Here is a 15,217-nt window from a genome sequence, read left to right as displayed (position 1 = left end):
TATGTATCCATCTATAGATCGTTCATTTCTCGTCAGTAAAGGTATTTGTAATTCGCCTAAAATTGAAAAATCCCTTGAGACCATCATCCATCGAGTTGGCACCAACTATTTTCCCAGTGATTAACCCCATTGGAAGTACGGAATATGATCTAGAATCCAACGAATGACACAAGTTGTCTCCAGTACACCATACATGACCTTCAGGTATTCGGATATATTTATTAAATCCATCATGCTGTATAACGTCTGCCGAGGAATTTGTTAAAAATGAAGAGGACGAAGGGTCAACCAATACAATATCTCCAGGCATCCCTGTCACTCGTTTACATACTCTATGTTCTGGATCACTTGGTTTCATAGCTACTATCATATCTCCCATCTCGACCCCTCTTCCTAATTTATATTTTTTGAACGTATGAACAAAATCATTCTGATTATGTAAAGTGGGTAACATAGATTCACCTCTTGTTTCTGTAAATTCGTAAACATTTTCATGTACTAGATGAGCAAGACATCCAGCTCGAAGTGTCCAAGATAATGTGGAAACCACGAACAGCACAGAATTGGGGAACTTCATTGGTTGTTGATATAAAGAAAGAGAACTGAGATTTGGGAGTTTTGATTTTTTTGCTCGCGCTTTCTTTACGAAACTTCACCTTTGATCCAACGGATCTCAAACAAGATGATAATTACTAAATCGACAAATAGGAAATATCAGAGATATGCCCAAAAGGCTCCTACTTCAATAAGATCAAACCTGTTCAGATTTCGCCAAAAAAATTATCCAATTAAGAACTAATGATACAAAGAATGTATGTAATATACATAAAAGAAAACTAACCTTCGCTTAATAAACGAAACCTAAGATTTTACCAGAGACGTGCTTTCTTCTAGCTTCTTCATGGTCCATAATACCAGCAGAAGTAGTTAAGATAACGTAACCGAATTGTCTAGCTGGTAATAAGTTATCAGTCCATCTTTCAATATCGTTAATTTTGACATTGAATCTTGGAGAAATAACACCACACTTGTTTAATCTACCATTCAATTGAACAACAATCTTACCAGATCTGTGATCATCAATGTATTCGAATTCACCAATGTAACCTAAAAATAAATTGTTAGTATTTCAAGACTTTTCTTGTTTAGAAATAAAAAAGTAACCCTTCAATATCACAGATGAAGATGTAAAGGAAAAGTAAACGAACTAAGATAATCAGTTACCCCATAAAAAGGTAATATCAAATTCGTGTAAGAAGCATTTCCAAATTATTCTTCCGAATACTTAAAAGACAGAAAGGGACGGGAAAAAAACCGACAAGCCATCCAGTTATCAATTCGGTGTATTAAAAATAGTTAAAGTAAATCATCTGTGATAGTTTTGGATAACCAATAAAGTGTACATACCATGCTTTTGCATAACAGTTAAAAATTTAATGATGACCTTAGAAGATGGTCTAATCAAAACTTGACGTTTACCAGTTTTTTCAGCATTATTAATAGCATTTAAAGCATCAGCTAAGACGGAAGTTCTAGTCATTTCTTCAATCAAAATGTTAGTAACAAAATCATCAACGACTTTTTTCATAAATCAAGATAATAAGAAAGCCACATGAGTGTCCAAGAAGACCAAGGAGTCATGAGCAAAAAATGATGATTCAAAAGGTGCACGGTATCAAATAATCTATTGGATAATTTGCTCTTGTTGAAAATTTTGCAAAGATTATCCATATTTCAATAATTTTTTGAAATAGACTAGTCTTACTGAAGTTTGAAAGGAAACACCTAATTCAAAATCTAGTAATACGTATTCATAGATATACTGATTCGTACACCAAAATAAAATCTCTTATGAAAAAGGTACGTCTGGGCTATGAGAAATACATAGCCTAACCTCTATGGGGCAATCTAACATCAACTTGGAGGGGATAGATGTGACATACTATATTATTATTATTATTATTATTTATTAAGGTGTTTTCTATAGAAACAGAAAGAAGAGTTTATGAAAAAGATTTTAAAGTGAAAAATTTTTCTTTACTAAATGCGAAATGAGAAATGAGAAATGTAAGAATCAATTTTTTTTTTCGGTGGTTTCACTTGGTATTAAATATACGCAATACAGGGTAAATGCAAGTATTGAATATTACTTACCAGAGTTCTGAGAATGACTTCCGTGTTGGAAGATGATGGTAATCTAGCACAACCTGGTCAAAATCTCTCTGGTAGGTTAAGATATGTTTTACATATTTAGTTCTTTTCAAGAAGGAGGATTTTACGAAAGTTCTGGCAAATAGTAACTCTAGTATTGAACCAACAACACTCTTTCTTGTCTAACGAGTCTCCTTTCAGGTTCACAAAAAGAGGTAAAGACTGCTTCTACAAATATACAAAGCTATCTGATTCTATACTGGATGGATTGAGTTGAGTTAATAGGGGAGTTTGCGTATGAAAATGTTTGCAATTCAATTTCTTGCAACCAACTTTTGGATGAAAAAATTCGTTGTGCGGCCACACCAAAACGATTTTAGTAAGATTTCAGTTTTTTTAGACCGGCCTCATATTCACAGGATTAACTTTAACTTCCAATTGAAAATGAAAAATGTCCAAAGCTCTAGAATCATCAACTTCAAAGGATGTAGAGAAGCTATCACAACTGCTTTTTATCAAAATCAAACCGCTTTGTATTGAACTTTCTCAAGAGACAACAGCTTCTGATTTCCAAAAGAACAGAATCTTATCATTGGTCATTTCAATCAAGAATTGTTTACAATCACATCTAAAGGAGAATCAGGGTGAATTTCCTATGTATCGGCTATCTGAATCAATAGCGGACTATGTGTTTTATCCGTTTTCAAATTTGTTACGTCTTCCAGAGTTGGATGATTCAATTGTACAACATTTATTATATGTATTGGGATTCTTGATGCAATATTCTTGGAGCTTCAATGTGAAATTTGAGTTGGTGGACCAATTGTTCCCATTGATCATATTCCTATCAGCTGGAGATTTGAAGACGAAACCTTCCCTGATAAGTACAAAGTCATCAGACTTTAAAGATTCAGCAGGCTATGCATTATCCGTGATCACTAGCCTAGTCGATCATGACTATTTTGGAGATTCAGATCAAGCCAAGCGTCTTTTATTTCTAAGCAACACAATTTCTGTACTGTTAGATATAATAGCAACTACTAGCCCGGATTCACAGGAAGGTGTTAAAATCATCACCAATTCATTTGAAACTATCATTCGCCTAACGAGCAATCTATCTCCAAGCAAGCAATCGCAGATTTTACCGGGGATAGTATCTTCAGTAGCGAATTTCGTTTCTAAGAACCCAAATATAAATCACCAGATAATTATACGAATTTTGAATTTATTGTCCAACATGATTTCCAGTTCTTTCAATGATAGAGAGTTACACACAAAGCTAGATATGGTGGAAGTAAATGATTTGAAGAATATCAATATTCAATGGAACCAAGATAGAGACTCTAGGATCAATGACTCCGATATATCAATTTCCATAACTGAATCTGATCATCGCACTTCGTCATGGATTAACGCCACTTCCAAACAACTAAAACTTGCATTAATACCAATTTTTAAGTCTATATTATTAGACTCGAGAAATAGACACAGGTGGAAAATGAACATAACTTTATATGAGTCGATTTTGCGACTTATAACGAAAATGTTGAAAAGTTGTTTCGTAACTTTATTTGCGGACTTTGCTTCATTGTTCATTGATATATTCTCCATTTTGACTTTTATAACATCCCATGACGACAACAAAGAAGATTTGGCAAAAGCCTATTCCTTGAGTAATTCAATGTGTTCATCTATCGAATCTACTGACGGTGTAGATTCTGAATTGGTCCTATTCAACCTTGTACAATCCAAACTCTCGGACTTAATAAACAGCAAGCTCCCTTCCCTTTTGTTTTCCACAGATGAAGACAAGATATCCATGAATATTCTTGCCATTCAGTTTCATTTCGTTTTGCTTGTCGATTTATCAAAGAAGGTACCGACTAACAGTGAGGTGGTCCATACGTTGAAGATGGAATGTTTGAAGCTGTTACACCAATATTTGATCCAAGGCTACGAGAGGGAGCACTCCAATGAACCCACTTCAACAATCAATTCCGATAAGATATCAACTCATGGCGAGTCTCACACAAGCAAATTAGATAATATCGAGCTACCTGGTTATATAAACACAGGAAATATCGTGAAGCAACAACATACAAAGAAAGTGTCAACAAAGTCTTATATCCACAACCTTCAGTTAATAGCTAGTAAGTGGAACGAATCAGATATTTCTACTGGTTCTAATGAAACCCTCGTTGGCGTTAGTTCAAGGTTTATAGAAGTTAAAGTGAAACAGCTTGTGAATTTTTTGTCGTCTTTAAAGGTTGAAAATACTGACATGTTACAGGATTTGGAGGAACTTATTGAAATGAATAATTCAGAAGATGAACTATTAAACAGTGGAATATCTCTTTGGATGGCTAGCAACTATTTAAGGGGAAATAATTACCAGACAACGGATAACTTCGATCCAGAAGAATATCTAATTTTAGAGGATGGTGAAGATAATGGTCTTGAGCAACTTGATAACGAGTTGGAGCATTCATATTTGATATTAGCAAAGGTAGAAGATCTCATATCAGAAATAGTCGAGAAGCCACTGTTGCAATTAAACGAGTCCAGTATAATAGCTTTCTCAGCAGCGCTTGATGCCGTGGATGCTGTCGTTGGCAGGATAAATAAAGTCCAATTTCAAAACGATTTTCTCATGGATTATCTTTTATCGTTGTTCCAAGCATTGACTTATAATGATTATCCCCAGATTCAGCTTCAAGCTCAGAGCACTTTAAGAACAATTTTAGCAACCTACTATGACAATTCGATGAAATCCTTAATAATGGATAACCTGGATTATTTGATCGATAGTATTAGTTTGCAAATGTCTGTTGCTGGAAGTTTAACTCCCACGCTTCCAGGTATTTTACTTATTATTGTCAAAGTCTCTGGTATCCAGTTATTGGAATCAAATCAACTTAATGATATTTTGACAGAAATGTTTGTAATCTTGGACGCTTACCATGGATACAATAACATAGTAGAAAGCTTCTTTATTGTTTTTGAATCGCTTATAGAACAGGTAGGGAATCATCATAGTACTTCGCTTGCGATAGAAAATGGAAATCTGTTTAAGGGGTCGTTGTACAAACCATGGGGAATAACCGATAAAGAGGCACTTTTGAATCTAATCTCATCAGCTGATAGAGTCATTGATCCTTTTGAGGGGTATAATAGCAACACAGAATATTTTACGAGACCCAAAGATGCACCGTTTTCAGAGAATCTTCCAGACTCAGATGACGAAGAAGAGGAAGAAGAGGTTGGAACCAACGAAGAACATGAACCACCGTGGGAATCGAATATTTCTAAGCATACATATTTTATTTTGCAACAAATATTTAATTATGGATTTTCATTGCTTTCGCAACCATCATATTCGTTGAAATCACAAATTATAAAAACCCTCCGTCAGATTTTCCCATTGCTCTGTACCAATTTTAAGTTGGTATTGCCAGTGGTAACTAGCAATTGGCCATTGATAACGACATTGATTTGCGGGTCAGAAAATCTTGCAATAAACATTCCTACAAAACCATACACTGCAACAGAAGATACCAGCTTAGTTATACAATCATTAGAATTTGCGACTGAAATCCTTACACAAGATACCATGCAAAAAGAGTTTTTCTTTGGTAGAAAGTTTCAAGAAACGTGGGATTTCCTTTCTAATCATTCAGGACTAATTCCAAAGGAATTACAGCATTCTGAAAAGGCTGACGAAAAACAGATTGCAATCATTTCGAAGAGTTTATCCTCTTTACGGGTCAATAAGAGACTAAAGGTTTCGCTTGTCAAGTTTTTGATCACAGGAGTGCAGAACTACGAAAGAAGTGTTCCTGACCTAACACGATTTCAGATTATTAAGTTGTGTCACCACCTTCAAATTCCAGAGAACATATATCTATCACGAGATACCCGGAGTATAATAGAAGTTTTACAGATTCGTAGCATTAATGCGTAATCGGATATAAGTGAATAATGTACATAGATGACCAATTATTTAACTGATAAACACTATAAAGCATCTAATCTTCTTCATCGTCGATAGTAACTAAATCATGTATTACTGCTTTTTTAATGGGTCTCTCTTCTCTAGGTGCCAGAGCCAGTTGGAAATTAAGTGTCTGTTGACCCTTAGCTAAGATATCTTTCTTTACAATAATAGGCTCAGCTGACTTTTCAACTGGTGCGATAACCGTTTGTGGATTATTAGTTTCAGGACCCTTAAGATTAACTTTCTTATTATTAATTAATTCACCAATGCTTTGTGTTTTTGGGACAGTATCACTTAAGAAATTCAACGAATCATGAGTTGATACAGCGTTGGCAAAATCCTTATATTGAATTTTCTTACGTTTTTCCATCTTTGCTAATAAACTTGCTTGTTCTACAAAGTACTGAACAAACAATTCAGTGGCCAAACCAGCAGTGTAGACGGCACTTTGAGAAGCTGCCAAATAGTCCGGGTCCATTTTAAATATACGTTTTATCTTAGACAACGGTAAAGATAGTGATTGATCTGGCTGTTCTTCGTCTTCTGAGTGTTTCTGTATTCCTTGCATTTCATCTTGATCATTGGCATTGTTCTGCGTTGTGTCTGCATCTTCCATTTCCACATCAACTTCAATGGGTGTTGTGCCAGCTGTAAGCACTGGGGACACAGTATCTGCTCTATTATCTATAACCTCTCCTATGTTGCTCATGCTTTATTTAGAACTGCATGTTCACCAGAAGTGAAGATGTTTTGTACAAGGAACAAAGAAAATAAATCAACGAAAAAGACGCTTCACCCTCGGATTGGAAAGCACGTGACTAAGCGGCCGGAATTTCACAGAAAATTTTACAGACAGAAGCAATATCTATTAACTATGTACAGAAACAGAATCTTTAACCAATATTCCAACTTAACTTTAATATACAAATACAGATCCGATTTGAGGTTTATCTAGGAGCGGACAAAACTAATTTTCACTGGTTTTTTCCTTTTGTTCTTCGAACTTTGGATTAACGATTCTTTCAAGATAATCAGCTTTTTCAAGATCTATGTTACTGTAGTTTTCTCCATGTTCAACAAAATTCACTATATTATCCAATGCCAATTCTGGACTCTTCCAGGAATCATTATATCCCACAAGCTGCTGTTTGATTTCTGGGGTTCTTGGAGAAACAAGGGCTTTCAAATTCGTAGAATTCAAAGTGGTAGGTACAACGAAAGTTCTTACTTTATCCCAATTAAGAATATATCTACCATCTGAAGTCCAGCTACCAATACCAGAGGAACCAGTACCTTTATAGTAATGCTTATTACCTTGTTTGGTTGTCAAACGGTGTCTTTTGGAACCTGTCTTAGAAAACCCATACCAAAGCTGACCATCTTTAAAAGTTTGCCAAGGTCTCCTTAAATTGATGGATGCCGTGCTCTGAAAGTTCAATATTTGAGATGCTCTCATTGTATGTGTATAGCTGTGTTCAATTCTTCGACTATTAGATCAAAGACTGAGTGACTACCAACGAAAATTTTTTTCTGGTTTTACTTAATGGTTGGAAAAATACTCACTAGATATGCTGTATGCAGGAATTTAAAAAATCAGAATAATTTGCAGCCTACTAAGAAGAGTTAGCCTATAAGAAGACATGCGCTGTAAGAAATCAATGTAAATCAGTATATAAAGAGTGATACAGCCTATATGAGATACGGAAGTAATGTTGCGAATAAGCTTTATTCACAATTTTGCCTTACGGAATACATTCTGCTTTTCCAAAATATCGATGACTAATTTGCTAAGTCCATAACTCCCTTGGTAACCCCCTCCTCCAGCGCCATAGTTGTGAATGAGCCATTTATACTTCTCATCAAGTTCAACTCTAGCCCCTCCAACGCGGAAAGGTCTAAATCCAACATTTACTTTTGCAATCTCGATCTGAGTTGGATTGTTCTTAAAACCAGGGTCAATTAATTCAGGTGCATATTTTATTGCTCTATCGACAATTCTCCTTGTCAATTGTTTGTCTTCTTCAAAATTAAGATCATCCTCAAGAAAGCAACCTCCAATAATTGTCCCCCCTTCCACTCGTGGCATCATATATAGCATCTCATTCTCATAGCCAGGAAACCCTTCCACTGACATCTGAACTCTTGCATTGTTCTTTACGAGTAACACTTGTCCTCTCACAGGGAAAGTACGTTTTGTATCCGATATTCCCTCTATTGATGTTGCCATCAATCCTGTTGCATTGATAACATAATCAGCAAGCTTTCCGGATGAATGTAATAATAAAGCATCTTTGATATGACGGAGTTTTTCAACTTTCTTGATAGTATTTCCAATCTCTAAGTTTTTCTGCACCAAATAGTTTAAGTATGTTGGAACCGATATTACTACCCCTGTAAACCGAGTGCCAAAAGCAATTCCATCTGGCAAATCCTTTTTTTCGATTGTTTCGAAGTTGTGAACGTAATCTTTATACCAGGGGATTAAATCTTCAGAAGATCCATTTCTCCTCGCCAATTCATACTCAGTGAAGTAGGCAACATTGTCCTTGGTCCATATTCCTGATTTAGGATCAGAGTTTGCTAACCTCGTGAACTCTCTGTATCCCGATTTATCTATTTCCTGAAGCCCCACATCTTCTTTTGTTGCAAATGATTGCCAATTAGCACCCGCAAATGGCGATGTGTATGATTTATCGATGTCGCCAGGAATATGCTGAGCAACAATTGTAACATCTACTTCCCGGTTCCAACGCTTCAATTCTAATGCTGTAGTCAACCCAATGACACCAGCACCTAAGACAACGATATTCAACAGCATTGTACGTAAGAGTTTCGAAGCTATTAGGATGAGCCTTTAGAAGAAAAGAGAAAAACTCACATACTAAAATCCGATTCATCATTTAAATCTTCATTCTTATCAAACAAATCTTTTTTCTGGCCAATTTAGGTAACCAAATTCCGTTTCGGATAAAATTACTTGTTTCATACGAACGGGGGACCAAACTTTGGAAACGAGCAGTTGTAAGAACCATAATACGTCATTATCACATTACACCTTCTATCCCGCTACATAATCAACCAATAATAATAGGAGTAGCAGTTTGAAATGGGACAAGCAATCGAGGTTAAACTCTTAGACATGTTCTTCCAAGTATGTAAGTTGTCTTTAGCAGTCAAAATCTTCAATTTGTCAACTTGAGAGACGAATAAGCTTATAATTAACAGGTCGAAGAATTAAAATTTTCGCCGGAAACACAACTTTCATGTTTGCAAGAACAAGTCTTATGAGATGAAGTTCAAAAATCATAACAATGGTTCGACGTACACTATTTCTTACTAATTATTTGGAAAAGAAGTTGCATAAATTAATATGCTTGACTAGAACTTGTTATAGGTTGGGAAACTCTTGCTCTAGAAATGAAATATAACACAAAATATGGTTGTTTCTACGAAAACAAATTCCAACATAGTTATTTCAGAAAGCAAAATGAATGAATAACGGTTCTATTCGTTTTCTCATGGAAAATAAAACTGTCAGGAGAGTAGCATTTTAACAAGTTTCTTATTGTTGGCTTGTCCTTATGAGAATTTCCATTAGATGCCAAGCATGCTCCTCGTGGCATAGCCCAAGCACAAATAATTCATTCTATTTACATGAAATAAAAATAAAGAACAAGAAATTTTGTAAATTAATTTAATTAATCTTTTTTTGGCAGCCAAGACTTCAGGCGAGGAACATTCCTTATTGTCAAAATTAACAAGATGAAATCTATTTTGATAACCGAACCGTTCTTTAATGTGAATCTATGTGAACAATAGTTCTTCTTTGAATAGATGGGCTTATACATTAATTCAATATCTGAAAGGAAGCACGAGTATTTGTTTCTGAAACTTATGGTAGGTTTCTAGAGGTGGATGAGCCTTATCAGCATTAATTATCAGATTGAGTTCAGAGTTGGTATTAACCTATACATTCTTGATTGAGAAAGTGTCAATATTCCCCCACCACCAAGAATAAACAAATTTTACCATCAAGTGTTAATGTTCACTATTGCCATGTCGTTGCACGATGCTGAAAAAAATAAAAATGGCTGGTTGCAAAAAATTGAGTTTCAACAAAAAAAAAGCTTATTGACAGCATGAATAGAGTTGGAAGAAGTTAAATTAACCAGAAACGTCCAATATAACTCCAATCCAAGAGATTTAAGATCCTTCTAATGCTAGAAAATATTCAATGCAAACAAGCTAACGTACAAATAATGTTTTTGAATGCTCTTGGCATGATTTTATAAGCTCCAATCTTGGCATACACTCCTCTCTTTGGGTTTGATTATAAAAGAACCAAAAGAACCTCCCTTTGAGTTTCGTTCAATTAACGTAGACAAACTATAACTTCTACTAACTATGAAGAATTTGGTAAATTTGCTAATTAGTTTGGTAGCATTGCTACAATTAGTTCTTTCTGACGAGCCACAAGCCACAGTTGTTGTCACCAGAACACATTATGTTTCTCCTCCATGTATGAAATCCCAAGCTGGAAATCTTTTGCCGGGGAATCCAGAGGGTTTAACAGCCGGGATTCAAGTTGTTTTTGTCTATCAAGATAATGTTGATGAAGAACGACAAAGATTACAATCGCTCCAACCAGCTATTCAAGTTGGTGGAACTGCAGAGACCACCACATCCACTGTTTTCAGTGCAACCACAGAACCAACATTCACTTGGCTGCCAACATCTACTAATGCAGAATTAAGTACAACTGAAGAACCTAAAGTTTCATTACAGCCTGTAATTAGTGAAGAAAGATCGGCTTTAGTTAATATTGCCTCTATCACAGAAGCAGTTACTGTCCTGGGAGAAATCACACGTTATAGCACAAGTTCTATTACCTCGGTATCTTCCCTAATCGTTACGCAAATTCCGTCTTCATCATACACTTCCGAACCACCTGCTGCAAACACCGGAGAACCTATTGTGTTTGACTCAGAAACAACCGTTGAACAGGATGAACAAGTGTATGTGACCGTCTCTTTGGATGAAGTTTTAGAAATGTCAGATCCAGAAACGGAAGTAGAGGAAGCTCCATTGGAACCCGTCTTAGAAGATGAACAAGAAGAACAAGAAGAACAAGAAGAACAAGAAGAACAAGAAGAACAAGAAGAACAAGAAGAACAAGAAGAACAAGAAGAACAAGAAGAACAAGAAGAACAAGAAGAACAAGAAGAACAAGAAGAACAACAAGAAGAAGAAGAATTAACAGAAGGACTAGCATTTTGCTACTCTGGAGACTTATTCACAGTTATTTCAACCGAAGAACCTCCTTCAGTTTTCGATAGAAGACCCCATCCAGTATCCCTCCCTCTTGGTGTCGATAATTCCGGTATTCCTATTGGTACTAATAAGTTTTACTCTAATTTATTCTTGGGAAATCAAGATCAAATGGTTTGGACTTATCCTTATGGTGTATTTTGGAGCAAAAATACATACTATGGTATCGGGGTACAACATACTGACGTTTCTAAGAGGAACATGGGTAGTCATAGTACTGCTGGGACAACTTTCGACTATTATTTAAATGCAATTAGACAAAGGGAATGGGTACTTTCTGCAACTTCATTCGGTTTTGAGTCAGTTGGTATGGGTGTAACAGACTTGACAAGTTTATCAGCACTAATGACTTTAAGAGATTCTTCTGATGGCCCAGAAAGCCGTTTAGAAATGCCTTTAGTGCAAGGGTCTGGATTTGTAACAGCTATCTATCACGGTAATTTAGTTCTTAAGCTTGATTCACAGGTTGGGGTGACTGTAATGACTAGTGAAGAATCTGAAGATTTAGAAACTAATATATTAAAGTACAAAGCTGAGTTGAATGATGGATCAATCTGGTTATTGTATCTAACTTTACCTTCTGAAGACACCAACTTTGAATTGATCGACTCTGCTGATGGTATTGTTGCGAATAAGGCAGTCGACGGTTTAATAGTTCAATTAGCATTTGCCCCCGATCGGGAATTGGAAGATTTCTACGATGTTGCTGCTGGAACGTATGTTATTAGTGCCAGCGTGGCGGGTAGTACTAATTGCGATACTGCAGAGTACCTGATAAACTTCGAGACAACTGGGCAATCATCAAGCGGCAACCCAATTGTTTTTGCATTGCCCCATCATCTAGAATCTTTATCCGAACAAACTTTGGCTTGGGCTACCGGTATTCAAATGCAATCACCAACCAAAGGGACTATGGAGGGGTTCTTAACTCAACTGCTAACATTCACCGAAACCATAGAGAGAAACATCCAATTTTTACCATGGACACCCAATTCGAATGAAGCATTGGTATACACTATCGAGCAGGTGCGACTTTTGGCAACGGCGGCCAATGAGGAAATTCGAGTTGATATAGAACGAATGGTAAGGGAGACGGAATCCAATTATTTTACGGGAAAGCTTCTTGATAAATATGCAAACATTCTTTTGGTTCTATTTGACATTATTAGGGATCCAGTTGTCACAGAAGAATTCCTCCAAGGTCTCAAAGATGGCTTTGACATATACTTCCAAAACAATCAATATTTACCATTTATTTACGACGAAACTTTTGGTGGGGTGACGGCTTGTGTCGATTCACTTCCAAATGATATTACAGATTATGGTGCTTGTTATTATAATGACCATCATTTTCACTATGGTTATTTGATCCATGCGGCCGCTGTAGTTGGTTATGTTGATCAGACTTTAGGAGGAACATGGGCTATAGATAATCAGGATTGGGTTAATTCCTTGGTGAGAGATGTGGCAAATCCTTCCGAAAGTGACCCATACTTCCCCGTGTTTAGACTGTTTGATTGGTTCCATGGTCACTCATGGGCAAAAGGTCTTTATGAAAGTGCTGATGGTAAAGACCAAGAATCTAGTTCCGAAGATATCCATTTTGCTTATGGTATGAAACTCTGGGGGAGAACAATTGGTGACTTCTCCATGGAGGCAAGGGGAGGGTTAATGTTGGCGGTAATGAAAAGATCGTTCAATCAGTACTTCTACTTTAGATCTGACAACAAAGTTCATCCTCTTGAAATATAAGCTAACAAAGTGTGTGGTATCTTTTTTGAAAACAAGATAGACTACACTACCTACTTCGGGACTAGAACTGAGTATATACATGGTATCCACATGATTCCTATTACACCAGCTAGTGCATCAGTAAGATTAGCCTCATTTGCTGAAGAAGAATGGGAGGACAAATTAGCCCCAATAATCGATGATGTTGAAAACGGGTGGTCAGGTATTCTAAGGTTAAACCAAGCTTTGTTTGATCCGGAATCGTCGTATGCCTTCTTTGCTTCCGATTCATTTAACTATCTCACTGATTTGGATAATGGACAAAGCAGGACGTGGTCGTTAGCTTTTGCGGCAGCGGCGATTAATACTAGATAGAATCAACTGTTTGAAAATTTTTTATAAATATATCTCTTTCAATTGTAACAATATACGAAATCCAATTTGTTTTTGCAGTCAAAGAAATAACCTCTTGAAGTTTTTTTGTTTATTCATATCAACTAAGAAAGCTATACTTTTTTTTTTTACTCATATCAATTAGGAAAGCTATACAATTTATAAAAACTATACAGAAAAACCTGCGCCCATTGAGTAATCTCAAAGGAGGTTGTTATTGTTTGTTATATATTTGTTTATTTATTCAATTGAGAGATTAAGGCCAAACATGGTTGGTAGCGCCTGGCAACTTGCCATCTTTTTGAATAATTATTATTTCTCCCTACAGAAAAAAAAGTTAATGAAGACAAGTATCACTTTCTGAAAACCACATATCAACTTCTTTCTCACATAATTGAAGATGTTTACGTTTGCAAAGAGACTTGTTGATCGATTGGAAGGGAATCCATCAAGGGATGATTCTTCAATTGATGATTCATATTTTAAAAATGCCTCGCAAATCAATAACAAGGGTTATGCCCTCCGAGTGTTACATGTGGTTCCACACTCAACATCCCATACACATGGAATTGAAGCTTGGTTTGATTACATCATCAGGATCAATAATCATGAATTGCCCATGCTTAATCCTGCCTTGTCTTCATATTCTTATAGTATTAATGACGATGGTACCATTAATTATGGGGGAGCGGCAACAGAAGACCAGGCGGCAGCGATTGATTACGATTTGCTAGCACAGGAAATTGAAACATTGGCCAAACACGAACTGGAACTTGTTATAGATGTATGGAGTGCAAAGGGAGGTATAATTAGGCTGATTCAATTACCTCTTGAGCCATCTTCTGATGCCTCGACCAATGAGGACAAGACAGTTGAAAAATTGTTTGTCAATAGATTCAAGAGCCTTGGATTAACTTTACAATCCCAACATTTGAACACTTCCACTTACGTTTGGAGAATTTTAAAAACACATCAAGGCTCCCCAGCGTTCTTGTCACAATTGGTTCCAAATTCGGACTATATTATTGGATGCGATTCCGCCTTCCCAGGGGATTCAAAAGGAAAAGGTCTTTTGTATAGAGGTGGTGAATCTTTGCTATCAAAAACAGTTATGAATTATTATAATCATCACTATTCTATCGCCAAAGAGGACAATATTCCCATAACTCTCTATGTATACAACCACGATTATGATATACTACGCCCAGTTACAGTTAACTTGAGTCGGAATTGGGGTACAGGGCAACATAGAGGTATTCTTGGATGTGATGTTGGATATGGTTTTTTACATCGAATTCCTGAGGTAATTGGCAAGTTTGAAAATAATTCCATTGTTGAAGATGTTCTCTTTGAAACCAAGCAAGCATTTGCTTATGACGAGAATCAAAAGAATCTACCACAAACCTCATCTTTCGTTGAACCAATTTCACCTTCACCGGTTGTTCCAGAAAATTCAATTAACCAAATTCCACCTGCAATTGTGCCCACGTCAATTTCGCAACCTCCAAGCCCGGTCGCAAGAAGAAAAAAACATCATCCAGTTAGCAATACAGCCCTTAGTGGCTTGAATGATTATATGAATGAAGAATTGGCAAAATCAAAAGAGAAGGACGACCAAGG

At 36.2% G+C, this 15,217-nt stretch overlaps 8 protein-coding genes across 8 annotated transcripts; 3 read left to right on the top strand and 5 right to left on the bottom strand. All coding sequences in view use genetic code 12, as the record gives it.

Moving 5' to 3' along the window:
• Nucleotides 1-22: 22 nt before the first annotated feature.
• IMP1 (endopeptidase catalytic subunit) lies at nucleotides 23-577 on the bottom strand (the record flags this gene model as incomplete). The annotated part of the gene is made up of 1 exon (XM_049406199.1): nucleotides 23-577. The coding sequence occupies one exon, from the start codon at nucleotides 575-577 to the stop codon at nucleotides 23-25; it is 555 nt and encodes a 184-aa protein (XP_049264241.1).
• A 270-nt stretch (nucleotides 578-847) lies between these two features.
• J8A68_002446 (40S ribosomal protein uS8) lies at nucleotides 848-1,540 on the bottom strand (the record flags this gene model as incomplete). Its single annotated transcript, XM_049406198.1, has 2 exons — nucleotides 848-1,107; nucleotides 1,408-1,540. The coding sequence occupies 2 exons, from the start codon at nucleotides 1,538-1,540 to the stop codon at nucleotides 848-850; spliced, it is 393 nt and encodes a 130-aa protein (XP_049264240.1).
• Nucleotides 1,541-2,602: 1,062 nt separating this feature from the next.
• J8A68_002445 (uncharacterized protein) lies at nucleotides 2,603-6,112 on the top strand (the record flags this gene model as incomplete). The annotated part of the gene is made up of 1 exon (XM_049406196.1): nucleotides 2,603-6,112. The coding sequence occupies one exon, from the start codon at nucleotides 2,603-2,605 to the stop codon at nucleotides 6,110-6,112; it is 3,510 nt and encodes a 1,169-aa protein (XP_049264239.1).
• Nucleotides 6,113-6,176: 64 nt separating this feature from the next.
• HFL1 (DNA polymerase epsilon noncatalytic subunit) lies at nucleotides 6,177-6,854 on the bottom strand (the record flags this gene model as incomplete). Its single annotated transcript, XM_049406195.1, has 1 exon — nucleotides 6,177-6,854. The coding sequence occupies one exon, from the start codon at nucleotides 6,852-6,854 to the stop codon at nucleotides 6,177-6,179; it is 678 nt and encodes a 225-aa protein (XP_049264238.1).
• A 258-nt stretch (nucleotides 6,855-7,112) lies between these two features.
• MRPL27 (mitochondrial 54S ribosomal protein mL41) lies at nucleotides 7,113-7,601 on the bottom strand (the record flags this gene model as incomplete). The annotated part of the gene is made up of 1 exon (XM_049406194.1): nucleotides 7,113-7,601. The coding sequence occupies one exon, from the start codon at nucleotides 7,599-7,601 to the stop codon at nucleotides 7,113-7,115; it is 489 nt and encodes a 162-aa protein (XP_049264237.1).
• Nucleotides 7,602-7,874: 273 nt separating this feature from the next.
• On the bottom strand, nucleotides 7,875-8,963 carry DAO1 (Dao1p; the record flags this gene model as incomplete). Its single annotated transcript, XM_049406193.1, has 1 exon — nucleotides 7,875-8,963. The coding sequence occupies one exon, from the start codon at nucleotides 8,961-8,963 to the stop codon at nucleotides 7,875-7,877; it is 1,089 nt and encodes a 362-aa protein (XP_049264236.1).
• A 1,586-nt stretch (nucleotides 8,964-10,549) lies between these two features.
• ENG1 (endo-1,3(4)-beta-glucanase) lies at nucleotides 10,550-13,579 on the top strand (the record flags this gene model as incomplete). Its single annotated transcript, XM_049406192.1, has 2 exons — nucleotides 10,550-13,085; nucleotides 13,236-13,579. 2 exons carry the CDS (start codon nucleotides 10,550-10,552, stop codon nucleotides 13,577-13,579), a joined length of 2,880 nt encoding a protein of 959 aa, XP_049264235.1.
• A 418-nt stretch (nucleotides 13,580-13,997) lies between these two features.
• Nucleotides 13,998-15,217, top strand: J8A68_002440 (uncharacterized protein; the record flags this gene model as incomplete). Its single annotated transcript, XM_049406191.1, has 1 exon — nucleotides 13,998-15,217. A coding segment is annotated over one exon (1,220 nt), but the record flags the coding sequence as incomplete, so codon positions are not given.

Source organism: Hemisphaericaspora subhashii (assembly GCF_019202705.1).
Source record: "Hemisphaericaspora subhashii strain CBS 10753 chromosome Unknown scaffold73, whole genome shotgun sequence".
Taxonomy (NCBI): Eukaryota; Fungi; Ascomycota; class Pichiomycetes; order Serinales; family Debaryomycetaceae; genus Hemisphaericaspora; species Hemisphaericaspora subhashii.
This window is presented reverse-complemented; position numbering and strand designations above follow the sequence as displayed.